Raw genomic sequence first — 16,191 nt, forward strand, 5'->3', positions numbered from 1 at the left:
ATGAACCACAAACAGAAGGGGAGAGCCCTTCCAGTAAGAACCAACAGCTGGAGGACCCGTTGGAAATGTGGAACTACAGATTCTCAGTTTTATTTCTAACCATATAAAGCCTTTGAATTCCCTTCTATTCATTTTAGTAAACCCATCTGTGCCCATCTCCAACTATCACCAGTATATTCATAAGTCTGACCTAAACTCCCCACACACCACAGCTCAAACCCTAAAATAACCCTAACAATATGAGTCCGCCACATTAGGATCAGGTTTCGGACCCCATAAAGCCCATCTGTCTTCAGTAGGTAAGTGATTATAGCAAACAAGGTCATAAATAAGCTAAACAAGTAGAAACACTTTAGTTCTGTCACCCAGTTGATCAGCAGCTCATCCCACACACTCTGAAGAAATGATATCTACTGTGATAAAGGAAACACTAAAGGTAAAAAATATTCTAGAATTTCATCAATCCCAACAGAACCTCCAGATTTCTGGCATCTGACACAGGAACTGAAAATTTGAACTGTTTAACAAAAGCTAAATGTAAAACCGTATGTAACTGTTGGTCCTACAGTTGTGTAATGATTTTTCTGTATTAAATGTAGGAGACACTTGGGGAGATATAAAAGTACTTTAATATTCACAACTGGCATAAGGCAGTATGATAAGCAGCATTATAATGTATCAGAGGCACAGCTGCAACATGTACATGTTTATCAACTGTGTAACTGTGTTTGAAAAAATACATTCCTTAGGAAATATGCTTTCCAGCTGATGTAACTGATGAGGCCAACAATGATACATATCAGTGACATTTTTCATTCTTTACATAAAATATAGGCCACAGTTAGTATTGCTGTGGAGTCTTTGATAAAGAAGGACTGACAGTGCAGTTGTTCACATGGAGAAACACAATAACACTGAGCTCACATCCTGGACCTCCTGTAGATTTTCATAGAGAAAGTAAGGAAAGACTGTTGTGCTGAAATGAAAGTAGGGTTGAGCTCAGTCCAAGGTGCACCATAGGTTTCAGTCTTAGTGTCCCAGCGGGCGATCATCGTATGTGCTGTACCTCTTAACGTGAATTCTTCGGACGCGCTCACGCGGCTCAGGTCCTCCGGGCCCCTCCTCTTCCTCGCTCAGAGAACCACAGTTGTTGTAGCTTCGCCGTGTGGCCTCCAGCAAGGAGTTGTCTGGCAGCGGCATGGTCTCATAGAGCAATGTGTTGAGAGTTTCCTCATAGATGCGAGCTTCAGGGAACTCCACCTTTCACAGAATAATTGAAAACTGAATTAACAAAGCAGTCTAGTCTCTTATGCTACTACTTCAAACTATGTACTTTTAAAACATTCTACCCAGTAAGCACTGAAACATAACAACTAGGGAGCTCCCAATCAGGACTATTTTGTTCCAACTACTAATCACTGACTGACTGCAGGATAACACGCTGTGTTCTGTCAGGATTTATTGTGACCGTGTTAAACCTTAACTCACCCAGAAATGACTTTAACCTCTTGAGCCCAACAGGCCTGCCAGCGGGCCCAAAACAGAGACGTTTTTCAGTCTCTAAAAGTTGGTCTAAATCCCTCACAAGAGGAGTCTGTAATGTTTGTAAAACAAGTCGCCAATTTAGGTTTTTACAAATACTTTTGATTTTGTATCAATGTAAACACACAAGATGCCATTTAAAAAGGTCCACTAGACATTGCTAACTCAACTGGAAAAATGCTACAGGAAACAGGAAAAAGGAGACATTGTCCGGTGACACAATTACCGTGCGTATCTTAGGTCATAAAACTTGCATTCACAGTTGCTTTACACAGTCCGTTTTACGCACTGCTCCAGACACAGTGAGCGAGCTGTTTTTCACGTATCTTTTCAGTGGTTTTTTTCCCCCTGCAACATCAATATGGTGGTGCAGAATGACCGTTTTCGAAGCCTTAGAACAACTTTTGCGCACCAGTGATGTTGAAGTCATCGGACAGCAGCGAGAATTTTGAAGTGGAGGAAGAAGAGGAATTTCTTCTTATGACCCAGTTCACGAGCAAGTTATACTGTTACTTTATAATAAATAATCATGCATTATAAAATAATAAATTATGAGACAATTTATTATCTTGTAATTGGAAAACTTTGCAATGAACTGCACCACCATCCCAAAATGAACAACCTATTTCTGTATTTTTACAGCCAGGAGGAAGCAGGACCATCTGGCACTGAAAGGACCCAGCCTCCCACCACTTCGGTTGAGCCTTTATCTTCTTCGAGGTGAGACGTCTATTCTGCAAACCATTGTGGTTACAAAATAAGCCTGATGTGTCATTACAGTGTTAGCATTGTATTCCTAAGCTTAATGCAAGTCCGAGTCAGAGGCAACTTCCTATTAGCATGTCATTTGGAAAAACTGAGTCAAATAGTCTTCAGCATTTATCTCTGTTTCTCCAGTGATGATGGTGCAGAGGAAGAAGATGAGGAATATAAGCCACCTGCCCGTCAGTTACGTAGTACCTTAAGAACTATGAAACACAAGATAGCTTCTGCCCCAAGACAAAGGAGCAGCTTATTCCGGCCAACAAAGAGAGGGAAACAAGACTCAAGGTGGCAAGTCAGGATACACCTCTGCCTGGTGATGACGAGGACATGTAGCACATTCCAGGTGAGCCTGATACTGAGCCACAAGCACCTAGATGAGTGCATGGTGGCAAGCAAGGCCAGGATAGGATTCAGTCAGTTTATGAAAGACAAGCTCACCAAGTTTGGTTACAAACCTTTTGTTTGGCGGATTCATGTTTCTTTATTTTGTGGCTACTTGTACATACTTTTTGGTATTTTATTTACAATGTTTATTATTGGTAAACTTTTTTTTAACATTTGTTTGCACAGTTTTTCATACATAATTGTTTTTGCACATTTGTTCACTTTGTTTTTCATTGATCATTTTTTTTTTCAATAAAATTCCGCAATTTGGAGACATAAGTATAGAATTCAGCTTATTTTCTCTTCATTTTATTGATTTTATGCTGTTCACAATGGTACATTTTGATGATACACAGAATAAATGTCATTACCAAAGGCTGTCATATGCAGACGGAGTCCTAGAATGGAAATCAGCACTTTTATTTGACCAGATTCCCTTTTGTAAAAGGGGAAAAACACAAATCCTAGCTTTGCCTGGCACATTGCCCACAAAAGCATTGTGGAACAAATATGTTTCAACCAATTCAGTCCAGATTTGCTGCTATTATAGTCCAGATGATGCTGAATATAATCTGAGGCTTCTGCTAGGCTTTCAAATGGATTTTCATTGTGTTTTACATTGTTTATATGGGAAAAAAAGGTTTGGCGAGGATAAAAAAAAAAAAAAGTTTAATCACAAATAAATCACACGTTAACAGTTACAATATGGGTTCCACAAAAAATATATTCTTTTATGTCTTTACACAGGTACCAAATGTTTGCATTTACACCTTATAAATGTGGAACTATACTTGATTTAGTATGTGGTGTATTTTTAGGCAGAAAGAAAACTTTTAGGGTAAGGAAGCTGCCATTTTCGTGGCATGAAGACATATTTTGATATTTTCTTCTTACTCTGAGCTGGAGAAATTGGAATATTTTTTAAATCCACATTAAAAGCTTTTTTATCAATTCTAACTAAAGATATTTAAATTTAAGTTCTAAATTACAATATAATGAACAAGACAAAGTGTGATGAGTAAATTAATTATAATTAAACATTTGAATGAACAGAAAAGGAAGGGCTTTTATTTAGATATTTTTAGTTGGAAGTGTCATTGTAATGTAGCAGCTAGCTTAGAAGCAAAACAAAATCAGAGGTAAGTTACGTTTATACTGTTCCCCAAATGATCCAAAGTAATTTAATACAGTGTTGACTTGAAGAGACAAATGAGGAGTCTCAGACTTCTGTAGGAATCTCTGCTCTCTGCTGTGATATGACTCGTTGATAATTCTGCATCTCACATATTCCAGTGCAGTTTTATATCGCCGTATCTGTGACCTGCAAGTTGCTCAGTGTAGAGCAACACGTAGACAAGAACAAATGTACTGCACCTCCTGCTTCCGATATGAAAATAGCTCTATTCAGCTCAATGTTTCTCTTTTTAGAAAATAGCAGTTTAAATATTGCACAGGTTTACCTTGGTCTGCTTCTTCTCTGTGGCATAGACGATGGAGGTGCAGCAGACCTCAGCCAGCTTGCGGCCCTGACCGTAGAAAGACCAGCAACAGATCTCATCTCCGATCACATCTTTAAAGAAGAGGACGCGGCTGTTAAAGCTGAGGGACAGCCGGTCAAACAGCTCAATGTTCTTCAACAGGTTGTCATCTGAGTTACTAAGGAGACAGAAGCAAACCCAAACAAACGATGAGTGTAACGTTGTTTGCTTTGCTATCCAAGCCCAGTTTGTTAAAGTTAACTCAACAAACACATATACTACAACCCCAATTCCTGTGAAGTTGGGATGCTGTGCAAATCAATAAAAAACAGAATAGTGATTTTCAAATAATGTTACACCTAAATGCAACTGAATAAACTACAAAGACAAGATATTTAATGTTAAAATTGATAAACTTTATTGTTCATTGCAAATATTCACTCATTTCGAAATAGATACTTGCAACATGTTCAAAAAAGCTGGGACAGGGGCATATTTACCACTGTGTTGCATCACCTTTCCTTTTACCAAACCCAATAAGCGTTTGGGCACTGAGGACACATAGAGTCCGAGTGGACCATGTTCTCCACATCTATTGTTGATGCTGCTGCCCGTAGCTGTGGCCGTAAGGTCTGCGGTGCCTGTCGCGGCGGCAATCCCAGAACCCGGTGGTGGACACCGGCAGTAAGGGATGCTGTCAAGCTGAAGAAGGAGTCCTATCGGCTGTGGTTGGCTTGTGGGACTCCTGAGGCAGCTTACGGGTACCGTGAGGCCAAGCGTGCTGCGGCCCGGGCTGTGGCAGAGGCAAAAACTCGGGCCTGGGAGGAGTTCGGTGAGGCCATGGAGAAGGACTACCGGTTGGCCTCGAAGCGATTCTGGCAAACCGTCCGGCGCCTCAGGAGGGGGAAGCAGTGCTTCGCCAACACTGTTTATAGTGGGGGTGGGAGACTGCTGACCTCGACTGAGGACATTATCGGGCGGTGGAAGGAGTACTTCGAGGATCTCCTCAATCCTGCCATCACGCATTCCGTGGTGGAAACAGAGGCTGGGGACTCGGGGTTGGACTCTTTCATCACCCAGGCTGAAGTCACCAAGGTGGTTAAAAAGCTCCGCGGTGGCAAGGCTTCGGGGGTGGATGAGATCCGCCCTGAGTACCTCAAGTGTCTGGATGTTGTAGGGCTGTCATGGTTGACACGCCTCTTCAACACTGCGTGGCAGTCGGGGACAGTGCCTCTGGACTGGCAGACTGGGGGGGTGCTCCAGGAGTATGGAATCGGGGACCCTTTATTAGGGGCCATCCGGTCCCTGTACGAGCGGAGCAGGAGTTTGGTCCACATTGCCGGCACTAAGTCGGACCTGTTCCCGGTGCATGTTGGACTCCGGCAGGGCTGCCCTTTGTCACCGGTCCTGTTCATAACTTTTATGGACAGGATTTCTAGACGCAGTCAAAGGCCAGAGGGGGTCTGGTTTGGGGACCAGTGGATTTCGTCTCTTCTTTTTGCAGATGACGTGGTCCTGCTGGCCCCCTCTAGCCAAGACCTACAGCAGGCGCTGTGGCGGTTCGCAGCCGAGTGTGAAGCGGCTGGGATGAGGATCAGCTCCTCCAAGTCCGAGGCCATGGTACTCGACCGGAAAAGGGTGGCTTGTCCTCTTCAGGTTGGAGGGGAGTTCCTGCCTCAAGTGGAGGAGTTTAAGTATCTCGGGGTCTTGTTCACGAGTGAGGGAAGAATGGAGCGGGAGATCGACAGACGGATCAGTGTGGCTGCCACAGTAATGGGGGCGCTGTGCCGGTCCGTTGTGGTGAAGAGAGAGCTGAGCCGAAAAGCAAAGCTCTCAATTTACTGGTCGGTCTACGTTCCTACCCTCACCTATGGCCATGAACTTTGGGTCATGACCGAAAGAACGAGATCCCGGATAAAAACGGCTGAAATGAGCTTCCTCCGTAGGGTGGCCGGGCACTCCCTTAGAGATAGGGTGAGGAGCTCGGCCATCTGGGAGGAGCTCGGAGTAGAGCCGCTGCTCCTCCACATTGAGAGGAGCCAGTTGAGGTGGCTCGGACATCTATACCGGATGCCTCCTGGACGCCTTCCTCGGGAGGTGTTCCAGGCACGTCCCACCGGGAGGAGGCCCAGGGGACGGCCCAGGACACGCTGGAGGGACTATGTCTCCCGGCTGGCCTGGGCTGACCTTGGGCTCCCCCTGGAGGAGCTGGAGGAGGTGTCTGGAGAGAGGGACGTCTGGACATCTCTGCTGAGTCTGCTGCCCCCGCGACCCGGTCCCGGATAAGCGGAAGACGACGAGTACGAGTACGAGCACTGAGGACACTAAATGTTGAAGCTTTGTAGGTGGAATTCTTTCCCATTCTTGCTTGATGCACAACTTTAGTTACTCAACAGTTCAGGGTCTCCATTGTCATATTTTGCTCTTCATAATGTGCCACACTTTTAATGGTAGACAGATCTAGGCTGCAGGCAGGCCAGTCTAGTACCCGCACTCTTTTACTTGAAGCCACGCTGTTGGGAATAAGCAGGGACGTTCCTTTTAGATTAATGGCGCCTTCACAGATGTGCAAGTTACCCATGACATGGACACTAACACACCGCCATACCATCATAGATGCTGGCTTTGAACTTTGCAGTGATAACAATCCTTCTCCTCTTTTGTCCGTGATTTCCAAAAACAAATTGAAATGTGGACTCGTTAGACCACAGCACACTATTCCACTGAGTCAGTCCATCTCAGATGAGCTTGGGCCCAGAGAAGTGGCGCTGTCTCTGGGTGGTGTTGATATGTGCCTTTGATTTGCATGTCAGCTTCGAAGGGTGGGTATGTCATGATATGACACCGTCATATCATGACAGGCCTGCAGAAGAAAATCTTTTCTCGTTTCCAGCCTTCCCGCTTATTTGCAGAGATTTCTCCAGATCCCTGAACAGGATTTACAAACCATGGTATTCTGTTTTTATTAAAATTTTGCACAACATTCCAACTTCATTGAAATATTGGGGTTGTATATATCCCTTATGTCACAGTAAAGTCTGAAGGAAGGAATCCAGTACATGGCCGTTATAAAAGAAGTGATCTACTTCAGAAAGTGTTCTCACCTGGTGTAGGAGTATTTGTTGTTGCTTCTGTTGTACAACAGCTTCACCACAGGCTAACAGGCAGGGAAAATCATGGATTATTGATGCTGCTTTAATATGTCAATGTATCAGTTCCACAATTATCTCAAACCACTTTCATCAGAATGGAATTAATGTGGGTATATCATTAAGCTTTTTATAAGCAAGAAAACATAAGTAACTAGAAAGGACAAAGAATGAAAATAAATGTATATAAATATTATTTAAAACCATTTAGTGGGACTTTATTTGTGAGCACACAGAATGTTTCTTTCAAATGTTAAAAAGAACTTGTTTACCTTGGAGGATGACTGGATGAGCTGCTCCTCTTCTTTACAGGAAGTAATCACAGGTATGACACACATCGATTGCTCTTTATTGTCCTGTCAAGCAGAAGCAGACATGAAGTTCCTGTTTTGTTAGATTACTGAGCCACAGATCACTCACACCAAAGCTAGATATTAACTACTTTATGGCACTGCTAAGGAAGTAACTGTCAGTAAAACTTTCCTTTTTTTCTGCGGAAGCTATTCTTTTGTTAACTGTATACTTGCACTCACTTGAACCCGAAAAATGAAATCCTACTTCATCTTCAGTTTTCTAGCCGACACCTGAAAGCTCTGGGTTAAGCTGGCTGGTATCTGGAACTGTTCATAACTTCACCCACCTTGACAAAAACCTCAGAAGTACCCCCAGAGCATGATGCAACCACTATCATGTTTCTGTGAGAACTAGGGGCAAGAGATAAAAATCTGTTTTTGATGCACTGAAATGCAGACTTGGACAATTCTGAATAGTTTGATGTCAAACCTTGATTATCTAAATATTAATGTATGACCTTATTTTGACAGGTTTTGCAGAAGATAAAGTTCTGAAGTGTGTATGTGTAGCACCTGCACAGGGGTGCCCAGCTCCATACCTCGATAGCCATCACTTTTAGATGCATCCCTGCTTCAACACACGTGAATTACATGGCTGAATTTCCTCATCAGTATTCAGTCATTCAGCTCTGCAGGGGCCTGGTAAGGAGCCATTTGATTCAGGTGCGTTGAGAAAGAAATGCGTGAACCATTGTGAACACCATAACTCCCTTGACTAGTTTATCTTTCATCAGTTTTATGGAACGATTTTGATTTTTTGTAATGTCATTGTCCCATATTGTCTCCAGTTATTGATGACTTTCTTTAATGTCCAATGCTGTATGTGCAACAATGTGGCTGATTCCTTTTCGACAGTGGGTTTAACCCCGCATCTAACCATGGCTTTAGCTAAAGGATGCAGACAGACAATGATCAGGAAAAAGTCAAACTGACCTGCAGGGTATGTTGACACAGCTCTACAAGGCCCTGGATACGGTAGTACTTTGCCTCAGCCAGCAGCTCCTGGACAGCCTGACGACCTTTGGGTAAGGTGACGGTACCTTCACGCAAGTAATTCAGGATACTGTTGAAGTGTTTCCCACTCCGGTCGATCAGGATCCAACCTGAGCAGAAACAACAGATTGTGCTAACAAATCATATTCCATATTCTTAATCTGCTAGGGGAGGGGGGACTGTAAATGCTGGCCTGCTAAAAGTAAATTATGAATAAAAAGACTGTTCAACAGTGAGATTCAGTCTCTAACCTTCCTTATCAGTGAAGACTTCTTTCTTTCCACTGAACATGGCTTTCAGCAGGGAGTTCTGTCTGGTTAGCACCTGCAGCGGGGTGAAAAAGAGCATTCCTCCAACGTTGAGTCGGACATACTTGTTGCCCAGACTCATGGCTTCTCGATAACCACAAGGTTTGGTCTTGGGACAAACCACAAGGGGATGGGGAAAGGTGGGATCATCCTGGATGTGATGCTGTGGTAGGCAGCGGTCCCCAGACATGTCCCTTTGGAGGTAGATGACCACCCTGCAAACGGAGGTTCTGAGGTCCCCCGCCGTGTTGACAGCTACAGATGAGGCTGCCACAACCTCTCACTGCTCCAGACCATTCCTAAAAAACAACACAACGGAAACAGGAGCAGAAATTATTAACCGACATAAACCAAAGACTCCTAACCCAACTATCATAACTTAATGATTATAACGAGCTGTGTCTGCACATGCCTCTCTGTTGGCGAGCCTGCTGCAGGCAGGGAGCATATTCTGTCACTTTCGACTTTATCCTCTGTGCAACATAGCAGTAAGGTTAGCCAAAATAACATTACAAATGTTATATTTAGTTAAGGCGAGTGGGGGTTCTGTCAGCTGAAGTGCTTAAAAAGAATCAGAAACAACACCATCTTCATTGTGATTTAAAAGCTGACCGTCAAAAACAACCTTAAACTCAACTTTGTAACAAACAAGGCATGAAAATATGTGGATGAGAGCAAAGAGAATGAAATATATGTTAATTTGCTGGCAGAAAGAAAATTATGTAAGATATGTGCTTATGTATCATGACGTAATCAAACCATTTTACTTTCAGACCTGACTTTAGGTAAAGCTGTTGACTGACTGACACCATAGTGTGTTGAGCTGCTTTTTTCAGTAACTGAACTCCATGCAAACAGAAACCATTTAGCACAAAATTGCAAAGAGTTTGCCGAAAACTGTTGTGAACTGTGTCACTGTGCTAAATTCACATCATCGAAAAATGTTGCCACTAAAGTGTTTTTCCTCCCTTCCGTCTACACTTTTCTCGGCGTTTTGCTAACATTAGCTTCTCATGTTAGAAGCTACACTGCTAGGGCAGGAGAACACATCCGAATATCTGGAAATGTAATAAAATACCTGGATCTGTTGGTACTGAACACACCCCGAATCAACGGAAGCTACACTAAACTACACTTTTGCACATATTGTTTCGTGAAAAAAAGTTAAAGAACTCCTTAAAGGAGAACGTGTCTAGTCGTTAGCATGTCCAGCAGCAAATAACAGTTTACCTTAAACACATAGTCTCCCGGTACTTTCGGTCCACTCTCGTTTTTTTTTTTTTTTTTTTACGATTTTCAGATTATGTTTCAGGCGTCAAAAGTCCGCAAACGTCATTATGTGCTAACTTTTTAAGGCGGTTTCTTCTTCTGTTGTTGTTTTGGTGGCGGCATAGGTTCGTTACCGTCACCTACTGGACTGGGGTGTAGGAAACATTAAAAAACAAAACTGCTCTTCATGGGATTTTCCAAATTACGTTTAAAATGCAATATTGTGCTATACTGCTTTTTTGGTTTAAGTTTATTTAAAAATTTACATTACAGAATTAAATCTGATGATGTTACATAACCTCTTTGCATTACAGTTGTGACATTCATGAACAAATTAAATCTTTAACATGAATGATAAGAACCAAGCCATTTTCGGGGTTTCTTTTGCGCACCAAAGCTCCTCCTTTGCTAATTCTAGTTGGCACAGAGAACAGGCACAAGGGAAGAAGTGCAGGAGCTGTGCTTATTATAATGCATTATTTTTATGCAAATATCACATAATGGTACCAAGTTGTCCATGATGTCTTCACAATGGCTTGCTAGGCAGGGGTCACTTAATTTGAAGTTAGTGGCTGGTGACTCAGAAAAATTGATATTTAGGCTGAGCCAAAGAAGATGCACCAGCATCAGGATTCATCTTTCGGATGACAAAAATGGTGAAGTACAGTGTTATATTTGCTGGAAAAATATGTCATTCAAGTCCAGGTTTACAAAAAAATTAAAAAAGAAATAATACAAAAGATCAGCCATTAAAACCTAGTCCATAGATGTGAAATAAAGCTGCAATCAACGTTTCAGAAACATTCAAACAAATAGAACATATATGGGTGGGTTTTTAAGTTTGATTCTGATCCAGATCTTAGCCCACTGTTTATCCCAGTTATTATTTCTCAAATAAAATGAGTTAATCCAGACTGACCCCTTCAAAACAAATACATATAGAAATTAACCAGGTCTTTGAACAGCTCTTTGACAGGAGCAGATTCAAAAGATTTGTCTCACTTAAAAGAAACATAAATGCTGCTAGCTCCAGTTTGCGCTTCAACTTCTTTTTTCTTCTCATGAACTGAAATTCTGCAAATTAAAATGCTGTCCCCAGCTGTCAGCTTGAATCTTTGCAATTAGTTTCCATCCTATGGGTTCATTTCTTTTATTACTGCTCCTCCCACAAACCTTTATATTGTTTCCTTTTTTTCATATTCTTTAGAAATGTATTTAAATCTGTTTATTTATATAGTGCCAATTCTTAACAAACGTCACCTTGACTCACTTTACAAGATAAACAAATAATTAAGAAATGAACAATTCAATTAATCCAAACCCATGCAATAATATACACACATTTGAATTTAATTATACATTCCAATTTGATTCTTGTTCTAATACAATACAAACTCAATTAAAAACAGCAGTTGGTTAAAGTTGTCTATAAGGAAGCCCAGTCTATTTTGCCAAGTCATTCTTTTAATAGGAATAAACCTGCAGCAGAAGCATCTGTTTTGCCAAACTCTGTGGCCTTCCAATTTTGTGACTCCAGAGGAGATTGGTAGGGAGCTAGACCGGTTATGTAGACAATCACATATTTTGATGGCTATTATGTAGAGGTATTGGTGCTTGAATAAAACTTGAATAATGATGCTGTAATACAGGTGGTTCTGATAAAAGCTGCCAGAATATGTGACTATCTGTATCTCAGTCCAGCGGCCTAATTAAGTTCTGCTTTTTTAAAATCTTTAAAAAATTTTAAAGTCCAGATTGTCAAAAACACCCGGTAATTTTGTTAACCTTAGGAGCAAACAGGGAGTATCAGAGACATTCGTAAATGTCGCCGGGTCCGGGACTCGAACCCAGGACAGCCGCTATTCGAGGACTGTAGCCTCTGTATATGGTCGCGCGCTTTCGCACCTACACCACCAGCGCCGCCAGTATCATTGCATTTGGGCCCCCTCACCCCACTTCCGGTCCCCCAGAGTTTGGTTTCCTAGACAGCGCTAGGAGGAGGAGCTTATCTGCTGGATCACTTGCTCTGCCACATCACAACACACAGAAACCGCTCTCTCGCAGCAATAACTGCACAAACAGGTAAAATACGTCAAATTACGTCCATCCAACTGGTAGTTAGAGACTAATTTAGCTAAAGTACTGAATGGAGTCAAAGATGCTTTAATTTGAAAAAGGCTGTGATTTGAAATTGTACTCCATCGCGCGTCCTGTCAGTTATTGTACACGGTTAGCTTAATGTAGCTAACTAGTGAACTTGAATCAACTAGCTAAGAAGTTTTAGCAGATAAGGGAACAAGAACTGTGAAAGCTTGGTCAGAGACAACAGTTTCTAAATATGAATACATTTCGGTGTTGGTCTTGGTCAAGGAAAGGACACGAAGTAACGCTGTTATCTACAAGCCGAATTTAGTGAAACATTATTCGGGAAAACTGTGGAAGAATCGCTGCACGTTTTATTGATAATCACCGGAATATTCAGTCTTGTGGATCATCTAGTCAACTAATTCCTGGCCCTGTTCATTATGTTTACCTTTGGAAACTGACGCCGTCACAGGGTGTCTTATTAGCAGGATACAAGTTCAGTAGATTGTATTAAACTAGTACTAAGACGCTAGTTAGCACCTGATTAAGAGCTTGTTCGCTGCTTTTAGGGGATGTTTTACTACCCTTGATCAGCTACAGCTCAAAAACTAAAATACTAAGAATGATCATTCAAGAACTGAGTTATTCTACACTGCTGACGTTTTGTTTAAAAAAAACTTGTTATGAATAATTTATTTTGAAAAAAAGAAAAGACGAATTCATAAAGAAAAAGAAGGAAGCTTAAAGCTTTTTTACCAGGTACTTGGACCACCTTAGGTGCATCCTGATTGAATACTGTAATTCTTACACTGGTCAAACCTGAAGTAAATTATTCAACAGTTCTTAATTATTATTTTAAACACAACCTATGATGTGTGTAACATCCATCCATCCGAATTAAACCTAAACTGGCAGGGAGTTTAGGTTGACCTTGTTAGAAACTCTAAAGTAGTTTAAATGCTAAAAAGCAATATTACTATTTGTGTGTGTGTTCTTTTAGAAGAACCAGTAATTCGTGTGTAAACACTGTTTCTGTTCTTCACTCATTCTGGCTGTATCATGTGTGACAGGCCCAGTGGCCATGGCAAAAGACCCTTTAGCCGAGGCAGGCTTTTATTTTGATGAACTCAACAAGCTGCGGGTGCTCGAGCCTGAGGTCAGCCAGAAGACTTCGGAGTTGAAGGAGGAGTGCAAAGAGTTTGTGGACAGTAAGCGTGTGATATTTTTTTCTGATACGAAGTCTGTGTTGATTCTGTGCAGGTTTTTCTCTGCTAAACATAAACAGCTAACAAAGTGTCCAAATGTGTGCAGAAATTGGCCAGTTTCAGAAGATTGTCGGTGGTCTAATCGAGATGGTCGATGAACTGGCAAAAGAAGCAGAAATGGAAAAAATGAAGGTGAGGACATGGAAAGCAGCATTCTGTTAAATGCAAAAGATTTGCAACGCGTGGGAATCTCTCAGAACTGCACTTACAGAATGTTTTTATAAGTATTCCTACATTAGAGCCACAAACTTATTGGCATTTTAAACATAAAGTAATGCATAATTGTGAAGTGGGAGCATACATGGTTTTACAAATTAATTTGAGAAGTGGTGTGCATAGACATAGTTTCCTTTTCTTTGATACCCCTGAATGAAATGCAGCACGACCAACCGCCTACAGAAGTCACCAAATATAAGTTGTAATGTCCAGCTCAGTCAGCTTCAGCGTGTCTGTGAACATAAGTCTCCAAGTCACTATGTGTGGCTTTCTTTCAGCAATAGTTTTCTTGTCAGTTTTCTATGAAGGTCAGTTTGGAGTTCATGACAAATATTTGTCCTGTCATCTCATTCTCCCACCTGAGCTGTGAATCCTTGCAGCTCCTCCTCCAGAATTACCATGGGCATCAGTTTAGGTGGACGTTCATGTCTTGGTAGGTTTTCAGTTGTGCCATCCTCTTTCCATGCTCAGATGATGGACTTATCATAGCCCAGGGATGTTGTTTAATGTATGTTTAATGTAACTGCACCACAACTTCCTCCCTGACCTGCCTGCTGTGTTCCTTGGTCTTCATGATGCTCTTTGTTTGTCAATGTGCTCTGACAAGCCTCCCAGACCTTCACAGAACAGTTGGATTGTCACTACGATAAAATTACACTCAGGTGGACTCTATTTACTAATTAGCTGACTTCGTAAACCAATTGGTTGCACAGAATCTTATTTAGGGGTTTCAGATCAAGGGGCTGTAGAATTTTCGAACACCATGCATCATTTTCCTGCCACCGCAGTAATCTGCTGCTTTGTGTTGGTCTGTCAAATAAAATCCCAACCACATAATCAGACATTTGTGGTTTTAATGTGAAAAACTGTAGAAACATTCGAAGGCGATGAATATTTTTGCAAGGAACTGTGGGTCCCTGTCCGGTATACGTTACTAAATGATTCAGTACTTGATGAGAATAAAACATTTTTTCCCATCCTAATTGACTGTGCTTCAGGCAATCGGAGCCAGAAACTTGCTGAAGTCGGTGGCAAAACAAAGAGAGGCCCAGCAGCAGCAGCTTCAGGCACTAATAGCAGAGAAGAAAATGCAGCTTGAGAGGTAAGAGAGAGGAGATGCTGTAAGCTTCAGGGAAATGGTCTAAAAGAAAGCAAATTATGGTTAGTCATAATGTTAAAAATGGTTTTTAGCTGATCATCACACTGCTGTGAAAAAGCAGTTATTCTGGTTTAGTTTTTTATCACACTTGAACGAATCAAGGAGTGACAAAATAGCAAAACTAAAATGAAGTGATGTTTTAAAGAAAAAGGCTGACAGTTCCTTAGGTTGATGCAACTTTCACTGTAGTCTGTTTTTAAGTGAGTCATTTTCACGTTTCAGGTATCGTATTGAGTACGAAGCCCTGTCCAAAGTGGAATCTGAGCAGAACGAGTTTATTGACCAGTTTATTCTGCAGAAGTGATGAAACGGCTGAACAACAAACACGTTTCCAGAGTGCCTGTTCAGAGTAACCTCCTCGAGTCCCTGCTGCTGCTGCAACGTCTCTTCTGAAGCAGTCAAAAAGCTCCAGTTTTGACTGGAAACATATACACCACCTGTTTACACCACTTATCTCAGACGTGTGTGTGTGTGTGTGTGTGTGTGTGTGTGTGTGAAACAGACAGCTGCTGACTGAAACAACTGCTGCAACCAGGGGATTTACAGAACCAGGAGTCCTTGAATACCTTCAGAACATTCAGTTCACATCAAGCAGCTCAACATCCATCACCACTATAATGGAGGCTATTTATATAAAGAAAAAATATTTATGATAAACATTATTTATACCAAAAGATTGCTATGTATATCTAGTTTTATTACCTTTTCTATCATCTAATGTATACAGTATTTGCCTGCATTTGTAAATAGGTTTAATTTAAAACAAGCACATCAGGATGCATTCTACTGTTCTGGTAAAACACCAGGCAGTCACGTTCGTCTTGTAGCTAGATAGGCTCCAGCCTCCCGCGGTCCTGCAAGGACAGTTGGGTAGAGACGATACTTCAATGTTGTTCATAGCAGAAATAAAACATAAGTAATGTTTCATATCCAGAATAAAGCTTTTTGAAACGTCCACACTTCACCATGTTGTTTTTCACCAACAAGCCATGAAAATGTTCTTGTAAGGCGGTGTCTTCAAGCCTTCTGCCATTTTCTCAAGCTGCTTCACTTTGCATTAGTAACAAAATAACAGAGAAAGTACTCGTGTGTATGCTGTCCTCGCCAGTCGGTCATGGCAGATGGCCGCTGGTTCTGCTAGAGGTTTCTTCCTGTTAGAGGGAAGTTTTCCTTTCTGCTGTTGTGCATGCTCGTCCAGGAGGAGTTAATGCTAATAACATATTAC

The 16,191-nt window shown here is 41.6% G+C and overlaps 2 protein-coding genes across 3 annotated transcripts; one reads left to right on the forward strand and one right to left on the reverse strand.

Moving 5' to 3' along the window:
- Nucleotides 1–611: 611 nt before the first annotated feature.
- On the reverse strand, nt 612–10,359 carry tnfaip1 (tumor necrosis factor, alpha-induced protein 1 (endothelial)). 2 transcript variants are annotated; one of them, XM_047391626.1, is made up of 7 exons: nt 10,203–10,359; nt 8,916–9,271; nt 8,605–8,774; nt 7,591–7,674; nt 7,274–7,326; nt 4,152–4,347; nt 612–1,260 (listed from the first exon to the last, which is right to left on the reverse strand). In XM_047391626.1, the coding sequence occupies exons 2-7, from the start codon at nt 9,160–9,162 to the stop codon at nt 1,030–1,032; spliced, it is 981 nt and encodes a 326-aa protein (XP_047247582.1). In that variant the 5' UTR covers nt 9,163–9,271; nt 10,203–10,359; the 3' UTR covers nt 612–1,029. The 2 variants fall into 2 exon arrangements, with proteins under 2 accessions (XP_047247582.1, XP_047247583.1); XM_047391627.1 differs by lacking the exon at nt 10,203–10,359 and adding an exon at nt 10,051–10,185.
- Nucleotides 10,360–11,652: 1,293 nt separating this feature from the next.
- Nucleotides 11,653–15,921, forward strand: ift20 (intraflagellar transport 20 homolog (Chlamydomonas)). The gene is made up of 5 exons (XM_047391628.1): nt 11,653–12,323; nt 13,397–13,534; nt 13,638–13,723; nt 14,806–14,909; nt 15,189–15,921. Exons 2-5 carry the CDS (start codon nt 13,408–13,410, stop codon nt 15,268–15,270), a joined length of 399 nt encoding a protein of 132 aa, XP_047247584.1. The 5' UTR covers nt 11,653–12,323; nt 13,397–13,407; the 3' UTR covers nt 15,271–15,921.
- The last annotated feature ends 270 nt before the right edge of the window (nt 15,922–16,191 follow it).

The sequence above is a fragment of the Girardinichthys multiradiatus genome, chromosome 18, assembly GCF_021462225.1.
Source record: "Girardinichthys multiradiatus isolate DD_20200921_A chromosome 18, DD_fGirMul_XY1, whole genome shotgun sequence".
Classification (NCBI taxonomy): Eukaryota; Metazoa; Chordata; class Actinopteri; order Cyprinodontiformes; family Goodeidae; genus Girardinichthys; species Girardinichthys multiradiatus.

Bases quoted from the DNA above. Each gene is read 5' to 3' on its own strand.
- ift20 (XM_047391628.1), top strand. From the start codon at position 13,408: ATGGCAAAAGACCCTTTAGCCGAGGCAGGCTTTTATTTTGATGAACTC. The intron at 13,724-14,805 runs GTGAGGACATGG...ACTGTGCTTCAG, and splicing joins CAGAAATGGAAAAAATGAAG to GCAATCGGAGCCAGAAACTT. The intron at 14,910-15,188 runs GTAAGAGAGAGG...TTCACGTTTCAG, and splicing joins AAGAAAATGCAGCTTGAGAG to GTATCGTATTGAGTACGAAG.
- tnfaip1 (XM_047391626.1), bottom strand. From the start codon at position 9,162: ATGTCTGGGGACCGCTGCCTACCACAGCATCACATCCAGGATGATCCC. The intron at 8,775-8,915 runs GTTAGAGACTGA...GTTTCTGCTCAG, and splicing joins AGTCTTCACTGATAAGGAAG to GTTGGATCCTGATCGACCGG. The intron at 4,348-7,273 runs GTGAGAACACTT...CTGTCTCCTTAG, and splicing joins AACAAATACTCCTACACCAG to TAACTCAGATGACAACCTGT.